The sequence below is a fragment of the Tupaia chinensis genome, unplaced genomic scaffold (assembly GCF_000334495.1).
Source record: "Tupaia chinensis unplaced genomic scaffold, TupChi_1.0 Scaffold139767_1, whole genome shotgun sequence".
NCBI lineage: Eukaryota > Metazoa > Chordata > Mammalia > Scandentia > Tupaiidae > Tupaia > Tupaia belangeri.
Genome location: NW_006199647.1, coordinates 11,642 through 25,097, shown reverse-complemented (window position 1 = coordinate 25,097; position 13,456 = coordinate 11,642). Strand labels below are relative to the sequence as shown.

The 13,456-nt window shown below is 53.0% G+C and overlaps 1 protein-coding gene across 1 annotated transcript in view; it reads right to left on the bottom strand.

Moving 5' to 3' along the window:
* Window positions 1-2,091: 2,091 nt before the first annotated feature.
* Window positions 2,092-13,456, bottom strand: part of CYP2U1 (cytochrome P450 family 2 subfamily U member 1) — a gene marked incomplete at its 5' end in the record, with an annotated part of 20,742 nt that continues 9,377 nt past the window's right edge. The window contains 4 exon segments of the mRNA XM_006162257.3: window positions 2,092-4,144; window positions 5,598-5,765; window positions 7,058-7,219; window positions 9,691-10,323. Coding sequence (XP_006162319.2) covers window positions 3,966-4,144; window positions 5,598-5,765; window positions 7,058-7,219; window positions 9,691-10,323 — 1,142 coding nt within the window.

Genomic DNA, 13,456 nt, shown 5'->3' with positions numbered 1-13,456 from the left:
GCTTTCTGGGTGTTGTTTGTTTTGTGGTGGGGAGTCTCTTCTCCTTTTGGAGCTTCCATATGTGTGCATTGATGGCGTCTCAGAAATCTCACAGGCTTTCTACCCTTTCTCATTCTTTTTTTTTTCCTCTTTGACTGGATCATTTCAAATGACCTGCCATGGAGTCCACTTATTCTTACACTCAAATTTTGCTGTTGAAGCTACATTGCCTCCAAATAGAGGAACCTTGAACAAGAAATCTTTGACTCGACAAGGCGAAGAAGTCTGGGGTTCATGTGCTTTATTCAGTGAACCTGATCCTTGGTGGAACCGGATGTGGCCCTCAAGTCCTGTACAAGGGGAGGGCTGACAGGCATGTGAAAGCATTCTAGCAGTGGGAGCAGCTCAGTAAGGCTAACCACGTTCTGATACAACTAAGCCTACTTACTAAGGAACAGGTCTGCTCGGAAGAATTTGGTTCCTGAAAACAAGGCAGCAAAATGCAGAGGTGAGGGTGCCAAGTTCCCGCATGGCCAGCGTCCCCTCCTGTCACTGTTGCTATTGCCACGGAAACATCTCTGGTGTCAAAGCCACAGTCACTGAGTGGCAGCTTCGGTTGTGTCATCTCCATTCTAGCTTAAAGGGTCAATCACCGACCCTTCCTTGAAACGCACTTCACTCATTTGCCCAGCATAGATATTGAGGCCTACTCTGGAGTCCCAGGACCTGGCAGTCCTTATGCCCTTGGGTAGGGGTTGGGGAGGTGCTGGAAATGCTCAGGTGACCACAGCTATGAGGAGGACTCTGGAGGAAATGCACTGGGTGCTGGGAAGGGCCACTGTAGTAGGGAGGTAGCAGAGGCTGCCCAGGAGTGAGCCTGAGTGTGAGCTGCGGCAGGAAGAGCGACCTTCGGGGCTCCTCCGTAGGCAGAAACGGGGCCCAGCATCAAGCAGCTCCTCCTGTGGACTGGGGTGTACGGGAGACTGGCACTCAGTGCTGTGCTGCAGGGCTCCTGGGGGCCCTCCTCTCACAGCATTGGGCTCTGACCCAGCCTACGGGAAACCTGGGTGGCGATGCAGGCCTGTGAATCACCCCACTCGGAGGAACCGTTTAAAGGAAGGACCCTCCTGTCCACAGACCACGCCCACGCCCAGGCCGCTCAGGTGGGGACAAGGCCCTCAGAGGCCATGTTTATATCACCTTGTGACATCTCTCTTCGGAGGTCTGTTCCTTCTTGACATCTGCTAAAATAACATTTTGTTAGCAATTAAGATAAAACACAAACTCAGACACAGGGCCAGCCCTGCAGCCTGGTAGTTAAGGAAGCCAGATCACCCCATGGCCAACGGTGGTTTGAATCCTGGCCCTGGCCCTTGGAAAACATGCCAGACAAGTGTGTACACCCCAAATCTGCGAGGATGGAGATGGAGGAGAAGAGACTGCACAGTGGCCGTGTGCCGTGGGGTACTTTCTCACTTGCTTTCTCCAGGGAACACACAAACCCTCTGGCAAGGTAAATAATTTCAGAAAAGATATGACACTATTTCAGTTAAAATAGAAGTTTAATAGAATCATCAAAAACTATGCTAAAAACAAGGACTAGAAGTTAGATTTTAGGCAAATTTATAAAACCAAGTACACTTGTTTTACATTTCAGGTAAACCAGGAAGTGGGGAATTATAATTCCCAAATGTGGCAGGCAAGCAGCAAAAGTCTTTTGTGTGATTTACCTGAGGAAGAGGCTCTGGAAGTGCTACTGTCTGAGGCACTGTACTGAAGGGTTAATAACCACCTCGTTCCAACGCACGTCACAGATGTTTGAGGATTTTCTCAAGGAAGCTACTCTCCGGTCAGGAATACTGGGAGAGTGAGGGGCGTGCTAAGGCTGCATGCCAGGTGGTCAGAGGCGTGTGGCCCCACGGCGGGCGCAGACGGCCCTGCCAGGGGAGAGCGTGACCACAGGGACCCCTCCTCAAAAGGCGACAGGTCCCCTCCGTTCACTCGGGTCTCTTAGCTTGTCTTTAAAAAACAAACAACAAAAAATAGTAATTTGCAAGGCACCTAGAGAGTAGCTTGTAATGCATTTGTCTATGTGGAAAGTGCTCAATTGTATTTATGAAGGAAAATGAGACATTAGTTAATACAAGGAACATGGTCAAAACTCAGCCAATACTTGACTACATAAACTCAGCTCTCTTCTTCCTTAGGGTTTTTTTTTTTTTTAATACTTTTTTTTTTTTTGGCCATCCCTGGAACACACAGAAGTCTCCCAGGAATGTGCTAAATCGAAGGGAAAACTAGGCTCGCACTCGGAGCCCTGGAATGGCGTTCTCAGGCCAGAAGCTGGAACTGCCCCGGGGTGGCTGTGACACGTGAGGTCTTGTCAGTCTGCAGACAGGCATCTCCACCCGGCTGGGAAACCCAGCCAGGCTGGTGGCAGAGGTTGGGACCACCACTCTCGACCTCGCCTTGGCCATGGCTCCGCCAGCAGGGGGAGCAGGAGCTCGCCCTCCGCAGGAAGGTGGATCCAGCCAGAGCCCAGGAGAGGCCGGTCCTGCAGGGCTCACATTGGGTCACGTTTCAACAGCAAGGCTCCAGTCTGTTCACAATGATTGTTTAAAACGAAGGGACAGTCAGTAATTTAAAAAATACTGGCCTTAATTAAAAAATAACACTGATTTTTTTTTAAGTACCTCTAAGCAATAAAAATACGCCCTGTGGTTATTCTGATGGGGCTGGGATTTCCTGCATAAAAGCCACTGGGTGCTGACCAGGGTCGCTGTGAGCCAGGCCCTGGGAGGAAGGCCAATGGCAGGGCCACCTCAGCTCCAGGAGCTTGGTCTGGGGTGGGGACGGACACGCACAGCTGCTGCAGGAGGCAGTCGGTCGACTGGAAGGGGCCACGTGGTGGCAGTGCCACACAGCGACTCAGAGAGGCCATGGGTCTGAGACCGGGTCCGGTACTGTGCGCCCGCACCTCTGTAAGCTACGAAATGGCCCCCTCGTATTGGAATTTCCGTACAGACAACACCAGCACACAAGCACCGCAGGAAGGATGGCAGTGGCGTGAGGAACGCTCCAACAGGGTGGCTCAGTGTGACAGCGGCCAGTTCTACCCCAGGAGTACGAAGGAGAGCCAGGGGCTAGGCGTTCCTCGGAGCTCGCGCTCGGAGGGTGCTGGCAGGACGAGTCTTCCTCGCACAGAGTGCTGGGACCCTCGTCACCCTGGCCCCAGACTGCAGAAGCCAGTAGCACGCCCATCACTGTGACAACCAAAACGCAAAGGCACATTTCAGACGCCCCCTGAAGAGGCTAGGCCCCTGTTGAAAACTGGTCTTCTAGAATACCTTCTTTATTAAGGAACCCTTCAGTTCTCTTAATGACAATAAGCGCGTAGGGAATTCGTGACCCTGATTTCTTTCTCCCTCCACACACTGAGTGAGGGTCTACTTCATCTCCATGTCTACAGAAAGTAAAAGCTAAAATCATGGGTCAGAGGGCAGCGACAGAGCAAGCCCAAGGAAGCCGAGAACTGCTGGGGATAGTCTCCCTCAATGCGGCTCTGGCCGAGTGCTCAGCACTGGACGCGACCTTCGAGCCAGCAGATGGGCCTGCTGCTGAATCTCCTTCCAGAACTTACAGTGTCCAAGGCTGTCAGGAAGGAGAGGGGGCACTTGGGTTCTGACGGAAGCAGGAGGCGGCGAGGTGGCCCCCTCGTCCACTAGCAGACGTTCGACCCATGGCAGCCACTGTGACTCAGTACACTGCCTGCTGCCTCATCCGGTCCTTGTCCCCCTCCCCTAAGTCACAGACAGCCCCACTCACATGGCAGAGGTGGCCCACTGAGGGATTCCCCAAGACGAAGCCCTGGGCACTGCGTCCACATCCAGTCTCTAAGCTGGCCTGCCCAGACCCCGTCGTGGCGGCAGGAAGGAGTCCAGAAGGCGTGCACTTAGGTGTGGGCCGCCCCTCCTTACCCACGGCCTTCATCTCTTAGAGGTGACTATGTCGAAGGGATGCGGGGCTAGAGTGAGACCAAACCTTCCGGTCAGGAGGGGCTTCCGAGCGCCCGCGGGCAGAGCGAACGAGAAGGCCTGCATGAGGCTCACGAACATCAGGAATAGCTCCATCTTCGCCAGCTGCTCTCCCATGCACACACGCTTCCCTAGAACGGAGGCCAGGAAAGAGCCGGGTTACACTGATGCACATGACATATCTAAACGGCATCTTACATGCAGACAGAGTCCGACACAGTCCACAGGGGACCAGCAGCTGGCGTAATGGCTACATCGCTGGACTCCCACGTAGTCGACCGCGGTTCGCGTCCCAGACCCAGTGGTTTAAACTCACACCAGGCGCGTGTCCGTGCATGCCCAAGATCCTGAGAGGAGAACGGAGGAGAAGGGATTGCGACACGGCCATCCCCCTAGGGGGTGATTTCTCACTTTCTGTCTCTCTGTCTGTCTCTGTCTTTCTGGCAAACGCGCGTGCCCTATAGCAAAAACCTCTCCAAAAAAAATTAAAAAATAAAATAAACATTCCACAAAAGCCACAGAGCCTCCCACATACATGCAGAATGCGTACATACCAAGTGCACGTTTTAACTCCTACTCACAAAGGCGCATGCTCACCCTAGACTGTAGCTAGAGCCAGGCCCAGTCCGGCAGTTTCCCCATCTCCTCATCTCTATCCTGCCTATGTCCCTCCTCACTCTTGCCTTGAAGATTAAAGGGAGACAAGGCACATGAGTTTCTGGAGCCTTCCTTTTTCCAAAGAATGAATTCTAAGAAATGAATGACATCTTTCATTTCTTTTCCTTTTAAGTCCCCCCCCGCCCCCGCCCATAGGGCATATGCATTTGCCAGAGAGAGGTATAGTGAGAAGTCACCAGGGGTGTGGCCACGCTGCAATCCCTACTTTTCCAGACTCCTCTGGGGATTTTGGGCATGTGTGCACATGTGCCCAGGGTGATTTTCAGGATGCTGGGTTCGAGACTTGAACCAGGGTCATCCATGTGGGAATCCAGCACCTTAACCACACACCACCTGCTGGCCCCTCCCACATGTCTCCCACCACCTGCTCTCTACCTACCAGCCCAACAGGGGGTCAGAAGTTGCCGTTAATTCTAGTATGTTCCCTGTGACCCGAACCTTCGCCTAGAGGCTCAAAGATTTCTAGTATTGCTACCTGAAGATTTAAACCCACTTGCTTTTATCTTGTTTTTAAAATCTGAAGTGAGGGTCAATTGGTGGCATGGTGGTTAAGGCGCTGGCTCCCACACGGTGAACTCTAAGTTCAAGTTCTGGACCTGAAAGCCACGCCAGGCACGTGTGTGTGTGCATACCCAAACCCTGAGATGAGAATGGAGGAGAGGAGATTGCTGCGTGGCCATCCCGCTGGGGGTGAATTCTCACTTTCCCTCTTTTTCTGTCTCTGGTGAGTGCATGTACCCTATGGCAAAATATTAAAAAAAAAAAACAAAAACAAAAACAAAAAAAAACTAAATGAAAATAGAGGTTAGGGTTAGCTTTTAAAGACAGGAACATTTAAAAACAATGAAATAATAAAATATTCTTTAGTTTTTATGCCATTAAGAAAAAAATGAGACTTTGACTGACCTATCCCAAAGGGAATGAAGGTTTCTTTTTTAATCAGTTGTCCTTGGTCATCTAGAAATCGATCAGGGTAGAAGTCGTCTGGTCTCTCCCAGATGGCTGGGTCTCTGTGCACCGACCACAGGTTGGGCAAGATCACAGTGCCTTTAGGGATGGTGTAGCCGTGGAGCACTGCAACACACACACAGCACCGTTCCATACACTCACCGCAGCTCCCTACACATCAGCGTCTGAAACAAACAAAAACAACAACGAAAAACCCGAAAACACCACCTAAGGGTCCTCAGAAAATCTGGGGGAAAATGGAATTAGTGGACAAATTTATTCTGATGCAAAAAAATGTGAACCTCATGCCAAGTTTTTTCACAATACACATTTTCCATGAGCTTCCTGGAGCCCCCTCCTGTGAGCATCCCAACTGCTGAGCCTAAACTCAGAGGTGGTAGGGCAGAGTGGAGCCCTTGTCAGCGGGACCCTCCCCTGCACCCACCCTTGCCACCTTGGGACAGGCCCTGGAGGCACTCCATGGATGTGAACACATGAAGTAAATCGAGTCACAGAAATGGTACAGTTAAGAGACAACACCGCAACAGAAACAATAAGGCATTCCAAGTAAACTTCGCCTGCGGTTGACAAACGCCTAACGTCTGTAAGGAATCGAGCAGTTTCCGGAGCCATCTGAGTTCACGCAGCACCACGACGAGAAAGAAGACTAAGGGAAAGGGCAATGCAGGGGGTGGGCGGGCTCTCTGCAGCCTAGACGTTAAAGCGCCTTTTAACAATGCCCAGGAGATTCGACTCACTTGGCCTATCTGACCTGCACAGAAAACTGCTCAGAGACCCGGTGTCCTGTTTAAGCACCTGTGTCCTACAGCTGTCTTGTGACGATTGATGGATTCACGCCCATCATGCCACTGTGGCTGACTCCAGAGAGAGTCCTTGTCAACAGGGATGTTTGAAGAGTCTGGACACGGCCTATGGACCTGTTTCACCGTGGGAGACACGTGGAATCACGCGATGCCGGAACCCAGTACGCTCTTCTAATTCTTTAATATTTATATTGAGTCGCAGAATTTAATAAAACAGGAGTAGGGTAGTTTCTAGCCCCAGATCTTAACACATTTAGACTAGCTCTTTTGAGCTCTGTGAAGAGGACCGAGAGGCACTTGGTGGTTCTGGAGTTCTTCCAGCCACTGCAGCCTGCTGAAATTGCGGCGTTAACTCTGCAGTGCAAGCCTATGAGCTCCTGGGGCTAGAGAGCTATTGACGACACCACGTGTGCTGGCATGACACGGTGCCCACCGTGGGCAGCAGATGCCCCCGACACGCCATCACCCGTGGCACAACACTAAGCCCTCAGGAGGACCACGCCAGGCAACGCTCGCCCACCCCCTCTGTAACTCCACCGGATGGGGGCTGTGTGTCCCTCAAGGGCCTTCCCAGCAGGCAACCCCTCGACTCGCCTGTTGCGTCCGAGGTCATGTGCGGGATGGACAGTGGCACCACCACGGTCAGCCTCTGCACCTCCATGATGGTGGCTTCAGTGTAGGGCATCTGGGCCTTGTCCGTGAGGGAAGGGGCACGACTGGGACCAATGACCCTTCTGATTTCTTCATGAACTTTTTCTGTACACAAAGGAAAGAACCGACCAGATCAGCCGGGAGAGGGTCGAGCCTGACCTTTGCACACTTCTCGTCACCACTGACACACAGCTGGCACCTGGGTGGCACCCGCCTGATCCAGGTTGAGTGCACAGAAGCTCCACTCAGCTGCCCCAGCAGGGACGGCTGGCCAGAGCCTGCACTGCCTAGGGCGTGGAGAGGGGAGAGGAGGCAGAACAGCCAGAGCGAAGCAGAGGCCTTCTGGAGTCAGAGCACCTGGACCATGCTCTCAGAGAAGTGTGGGACTGACTCTTCAGGCTGACGGGACAAGGGACAGCTCAAGAGGACTCCAAGGGCCTGGGGAGTCATCCCTTTGAGCAGTCACTTCCCACTTGGTATCAAGCTGGCCTACGTGACCAACACGAAAAGGGAAAAGTGATCACACACCACTTTTGAGAAAGTCACAAATGACACTGCACTGTGGCCCCATCTCTACCTTCCCCTCTCTGTCCCTCTCCCTTTCTCTCTCTCTGAGGTTTGGGGGTAGGTGGCCGTCTAATCTAGCAGTCTGTGTAGAGGAGGAAACTGTAACCTGGGGCCTTAGTCACGTGGACAGTAATAGGTCCTGCAGTCCCGGTCACATCTACAGATGACTATGGCTCCAGCCAACACCTTGATGAGAACTTGATGAGAAACCCTACACTAGAACCATCCAGACTCAGCTGCTCCTGGACTTCTGACCCTGAAATGAAGTGACATAATAACTGGGGGGCTGTTGTAAATGGCTACACATGGGGGTCATATGAGGGACGGCTGGCCAGAGCCTGCACTGCCTAGGGCGTGGAGAGGGGAGAGGAGGCAGAACAGCCAGAGCGAAGCAGAGGCCTTCTGGAGTCAGAGCACCTGGACCATGCTCTCAGAGAAGTGTGGGACTGACTCTTCAGGCTGACGGGACAAGGGACAGCTCAAGAGGACTCCAAGGGCCTGGGGAGTCATCCCTTTGAGCAGTCACTTCCCACTTGGTATCAAGCTGGCCTACGTGACCAACACGAAAAGGGAAAAGTGATCACACACCACTTTTGAGAAAGTCACAAATGACACTGCACTGTGGCCCCATCTCTACCTTCCCCTCTCTGTCCCTCTCCCTTTCTCTCTCTCTGAGGTTTGGGGGTAGGTGGCCGTCTAATCTAGCAGTCTGTGTAGAGGAGGAAACTGTAACCTGGGGCCTTAGTCACGTGGACAGTAATAGGTCCTGCAGTCCCGGTCACATCTACAGATGACTATGGCTCCAGCCAACACCTTGATGAGAACTTGATGAGAAACCCTAAACTAGAACCATCCAGACTCAGCTGCTCCTGGACTTCTGACCCTGAAATGAAGTGACATAATAACTGGGGGCTGTTGTAAATGGCTACACATGGGGATCATATGTTACTCGGCAATAGCTAACTAATACAGGTAGGCACAGTCCTATCTAGGACAGGCAGAAAACACCCCCTTCAAGAGGTCCCCTTCTGGAATCTATAAATAGGTGCCCTATCTGGCAAAAGCGACAGTGCTGACGTGGTTAAATTAAGGACCTATCAATGAGATTATCCTGGGTTATTGGGTGTGCCCAATCTAAGTGTTTAGGGTTTTAAAATCAGAGAACCTTTCCCAGATGAGTTCAGAGACAGAGAGATGCAACGGTGCAGGTGGGCTCTGAGCGATGCAGGTGGGCTCTGAGTGATGCAGTGTGGGCTCTGAGCGGTGCAGGTGGGCTCTGAGTGATGCAGGTGGGCTCTGAGTGATGCAGTGTGGGCTCTGAGTGATGCAGGTGGGCTCTGAGTGATGCAGTGTGGGCTCTGAGTGATGCAAGGTGGGCTCTGAGCGATGCAGTGTGCTGGCTGCAAAGTGGAAAGAAGGGTGAAGAGCCCAGAAGGCAGAAACCACAGGGGACGGTTTTCCTCTGAGCCTCTAGAAAGGAAGGCGGCCCTGCCAGCAGCTTGAGCTTCGCCCAGTGCGGCACGCGCCAGGCTTCCGAGGCACACACTGTAGAACGGATGTGTTGTTTTAAGCCACTAAGTCTCCTGACCTTTTCAAAACCTACCATCGTCCCTGCGCTCTCCCACTACGAGCTGCTCCCGACAGTGGCTACCCGGTGCTACCCAGGTCAGGGCTGCATTTCACTCTGTGAGGGTCACACCCTTCTTTGGGCCTCTGTTCACCACTTCCAAAACAAGATGGATGTGTTCAGATAAACACTGATTCCCTTCAGCTCTGGACGCGCTGCTCTCCAGAGGTCTCCCACCTGGAAGGGGTGAGCGAGTTGTGCCATTCACCCCACTGACTAGAAACTCGGGGTTCCACCGTAACCCTCCCGCCTCGTGAAATCCGAGGTTCTCCTCAGTTTTCCAGCCTGAAGACACTGCGTGTGAGGAGCGACTAGCTCACCGGAGCCACTCCCCCGGGGAGAATAACCCACTTGTCCCGGAGTCAGGGGACGCTGCGGTCACCTTGCACGTCGGGGTGCAGGGACATGTAGAGCAGGCACCAGAGCAGGGAGTTGGTGGTGGTGTCGGTCCCGGCGATGAAGAGGTCTCCGATGATGTAGAACAGGTAGTCCTCGTTGAAGCTGCTGCTGCCGCTCCTCCGCTCCTCCTCCGCGTGCAGGAGGTACATGTCGATGAAGTCCTGCGGGTTCTCTCTGTCCAGAGACTCTTTGTGGTCCTGGATGATCTTTTTGAGGAAAGCGGTGATGTCCTTCTCGATCTGTCTTAGCTCCCTGAACAGCCCGAAAGGGAGGTAGTAGAGCCAGGGGCACACGTTGACCAGCAGGAGCTGGCTGTTGAGCGAGATCTCCAGGCCCCGCGACATGAACCCCAGCATGTCCTTGAACTCGCTGTTGGTGTAGTCGAAGCGCTTGCCGAAGCACAGGGAGCAGATGATGTTGGAGACGGCGTTGCTGATGATGGGGCCGGGGCTGAAGGGCTGGTCCCCGTGCGCCTGCATCTCCTCCTTCACGAACTTGAACTCCTCGATGATCTGCGGCTCCAGGCTCAGCTTTCCCAGGCCGAAGTGGCGCAGAGTCGAGTGCGAGAACTTCCTCTGCTGCCTCCAGACAGGACCGTACCGCGCGAACACGACCCCTGCGAGGGGAAGCAGAAGAAGGTGAGGGTGCCTTCCCCACGACCCAGGCCAGGGCCTGCCGTGGGGCGTGCCCTGCATCTTCCAAGCCATGTAGGCAGACCGCATACACAGGGAAAGACCCCCGGCCCAGAGCAGGACCCGAGAGCCAGTTCCCAGGGGAGTGCCCGTGTCTCAGTAAATAACCGCGATCTATCCAATTACACTGGTAGGAACCCCTGGAGGAGCGAAAGGCAAGGAGCTTCAGTTTCCGGGGTTAGTGTGCATTTCCAAGCCCTCACTCCCCAAGAGTCACTCAGACTTACGAGGTATTTCGGGCCCAGTCACAGTAGCGAGCTCTGGACGCTGTTCTCTGGGCTGGGGTCATGTGGGAGGCCTGGGTTCTTTTTCTGGCCCATGCATAAAGCCAGGCACAGTGGGTGCACCCCCAGACCCAGCTACCATGGAGGCCGAGGCAGGAGGACTGCAGGCAGTAAGGCCCCGTCTATCACACTCACACTCACACACACGCACACGCGCACACTCTGAAAGAAAGCATTCCGGGCCGGGCACGCCTATGATCTACACCATCTACCTACACGTTCTCAACAGAAGGCGAGTGTCGGGCAGGTGAACGCGGGCAGGGCCACGTCGGCCTGTGCTCCCGCAGCGAGGGACCGGGAGGGCTGGCTCGGCAGCAGGTGATCGGCACGGCTGGAACTAGGGGCTGGCGGGTGACCTAGAATGCTGCTGCTGGCCACAGCCCTGGCGTAAAACTCTGGCCTCATTACGCTAACCCGCGACTTCAGCGCACTAGTCTCACTTCTCCACCTGCCACCATCGCCCTCAAGGGAACCGCTTCCAGATCAAATGGTTCTCCAGCATCCCTGTCCCTGCCACCATTCCTTCCTCCGTTTCCCACGGTGAGCTTCAGCACTCCGGCTGTTCTGCCCCCTTATTTCTGAACGCCGTCGAGGGCCAGGCAGCAGGGACAGCTGCAAGGGGCGCAATGCCCTGGCTCACTCACAGCCTTCGCACACCCTCGCTCTTCTGCGAAGTGCTTCTCAATACAGGCACCGCCGTGGGCAGAGGTACGGGACAGTCGGCGGTCCCATTTCTCCCTTTGGAACTTCCCGAGCGTCTGCAGCGGCCGCTCACTCGCGACTTCCATCGTCCTCATTTGGCAACTTCCTTAGACTCTTCTGTATCAGAGCCCCGTTCTCGGCTCCGTGCCTCCCTCTTTGTCTTACTCATCCTTTTTGCTCAAGTGCATCCTCCAGTAGTTCCTGAGAAATTCTGCATGAAAGGTGAATTTCTAAAGATGTTGCATTTCCTTTTCCTTTTTCAGAGGTTTTTGCCTTAGAGTGTGCGTGTGCTCCCCAGGGAGACACAGACAGTGGGAGGGAAAGTGAGAAATCCCCCGGGGGGATGGTCTCACCAATGGCCACGTCTCAATCCCTTCTCCTCCATTCTCCTCAGGATCTCGGGCATGCACGCACATGTCCTTGGTGTGAGTTTCAAGCCACTGGGCCTGGGACTTGAACCGGGATGGTCATTATGGGAGTCCAGTAACATAATGCAACACCATCTGCTGGCCCCATGATTCCGTATTTCCAGCAGTCTTTAATCTCCCTAGGGAATGTGAGGACAGCTCTGAGAGTGGATTGACAGATCATAACACACGTGTGCCTCCTTCACAATGAGACCTTGCGCGCTACTTTTCCAATGGAGGGTGCTCTGAAAGCGTCATTCCCCGGTTCCGAGTCACTGCTTCGTCACTTGGCACTTGACAACTGTGTCCACCGGAGGCCAGAATGTACCTGTCAGACCTCGCCTGCACTTCTCTGCTGTGCTGGTCCCCAGAGGGCCACGCGGCAGCTCCCCTTACTGCCCGCTCCTGCTCTACGATCTGCTCACATCCACACTGGCTGCGCAAAGCTTCCTCTTACTCTGGACAACAGCAGACCTCTTGTCACGCAAATCACTTTTTTGACCTTTAACAATATGGGACAGCAAGGTTTAAACAGCTGCATTTATCCAGCCGTCCCTGAAGTGTGCTGCACGCCTGACTTTACAAACCTTTTCCTACCGTGAGTAGGTAAACACGTTTTCTTTTTCCTGTAAAACTTTTAAGATTGTGTTTCACATTTGAGTATCTATAATACACCTAGAATTTTTATTTGTGTTATTTCCTGCCTATCTACAGGTTGGAGTAGGAATCCCAGCGTTCTCTCCCGTAAACATTATTTACTGTTTGAGCATGACTGTTTGAACGGTGCCCTACCTCCCCATCTACGACGCTGCTGTCCGCGAATCACTTCCTACCCAGGCGGGCTGCTTGGTCTGCTTGGTCGGCGTTCTCGTCTGCTAAGTGGTCTACCGGGCTATAACACACTTAGAGCACACCGTCAGCTAGGTTACTTCACGGTAAGCTATGAACAGGCGTTATAATAAGTCTTCATCTCTAATATGGAAGTTCCCTCTCCCTTCCCCAAGCCCTGTTCCTTTTTAGAATTATTTCTAGTTATTCTTAGTGCTTTACTCTTTTGTAAAAACTTTAAATCAACTTATCAAGTTCCATAAAAAAAATACTTCAGGATTTTGACAGGAACTGCATTTAACTTATAGATTATTTCAAAATTTGGACTTGCTTCCAACTCAAGACTAAATCTAAACTTGTCTATGTTCTTAAGCTTAAGACAACCATGGCTGGCTTTGGCTCCCTGCTGTGTGTCCAGTGTACACCCATGAATGAAACGGCCGGGACGCTTCTCCCCACACGCCGCACTGTCTGGAAATACAGCTCCCTAAAACGGACCAGGGCGTATTCTTTTCCCTGAACATATTTCTCCAATATTGGAACGACAATAGGCTTACTCTGTTGTTCTCTAACATATGTACAAATGGTCATTTAACTCATTTTCAGATTATTTTTAAAATTTGCCAGAGGGTTTATGTGCTTGCCAGAGACAGAGAGAGAGGGGAGGTGGAAAAGTACCCCCATGGGGCAGGGTCACGCCACAGTCCCTTCTCCTCCGTCTCCTCCTCCTCTTGGGATTTTGCACGCGCACATGTGCCTGGCATGCTTTTCACGTCACTCATCTGGGACTCGAACTACACAGTAACACAGGTGGGCTCCAGACACGTTCAAAACCA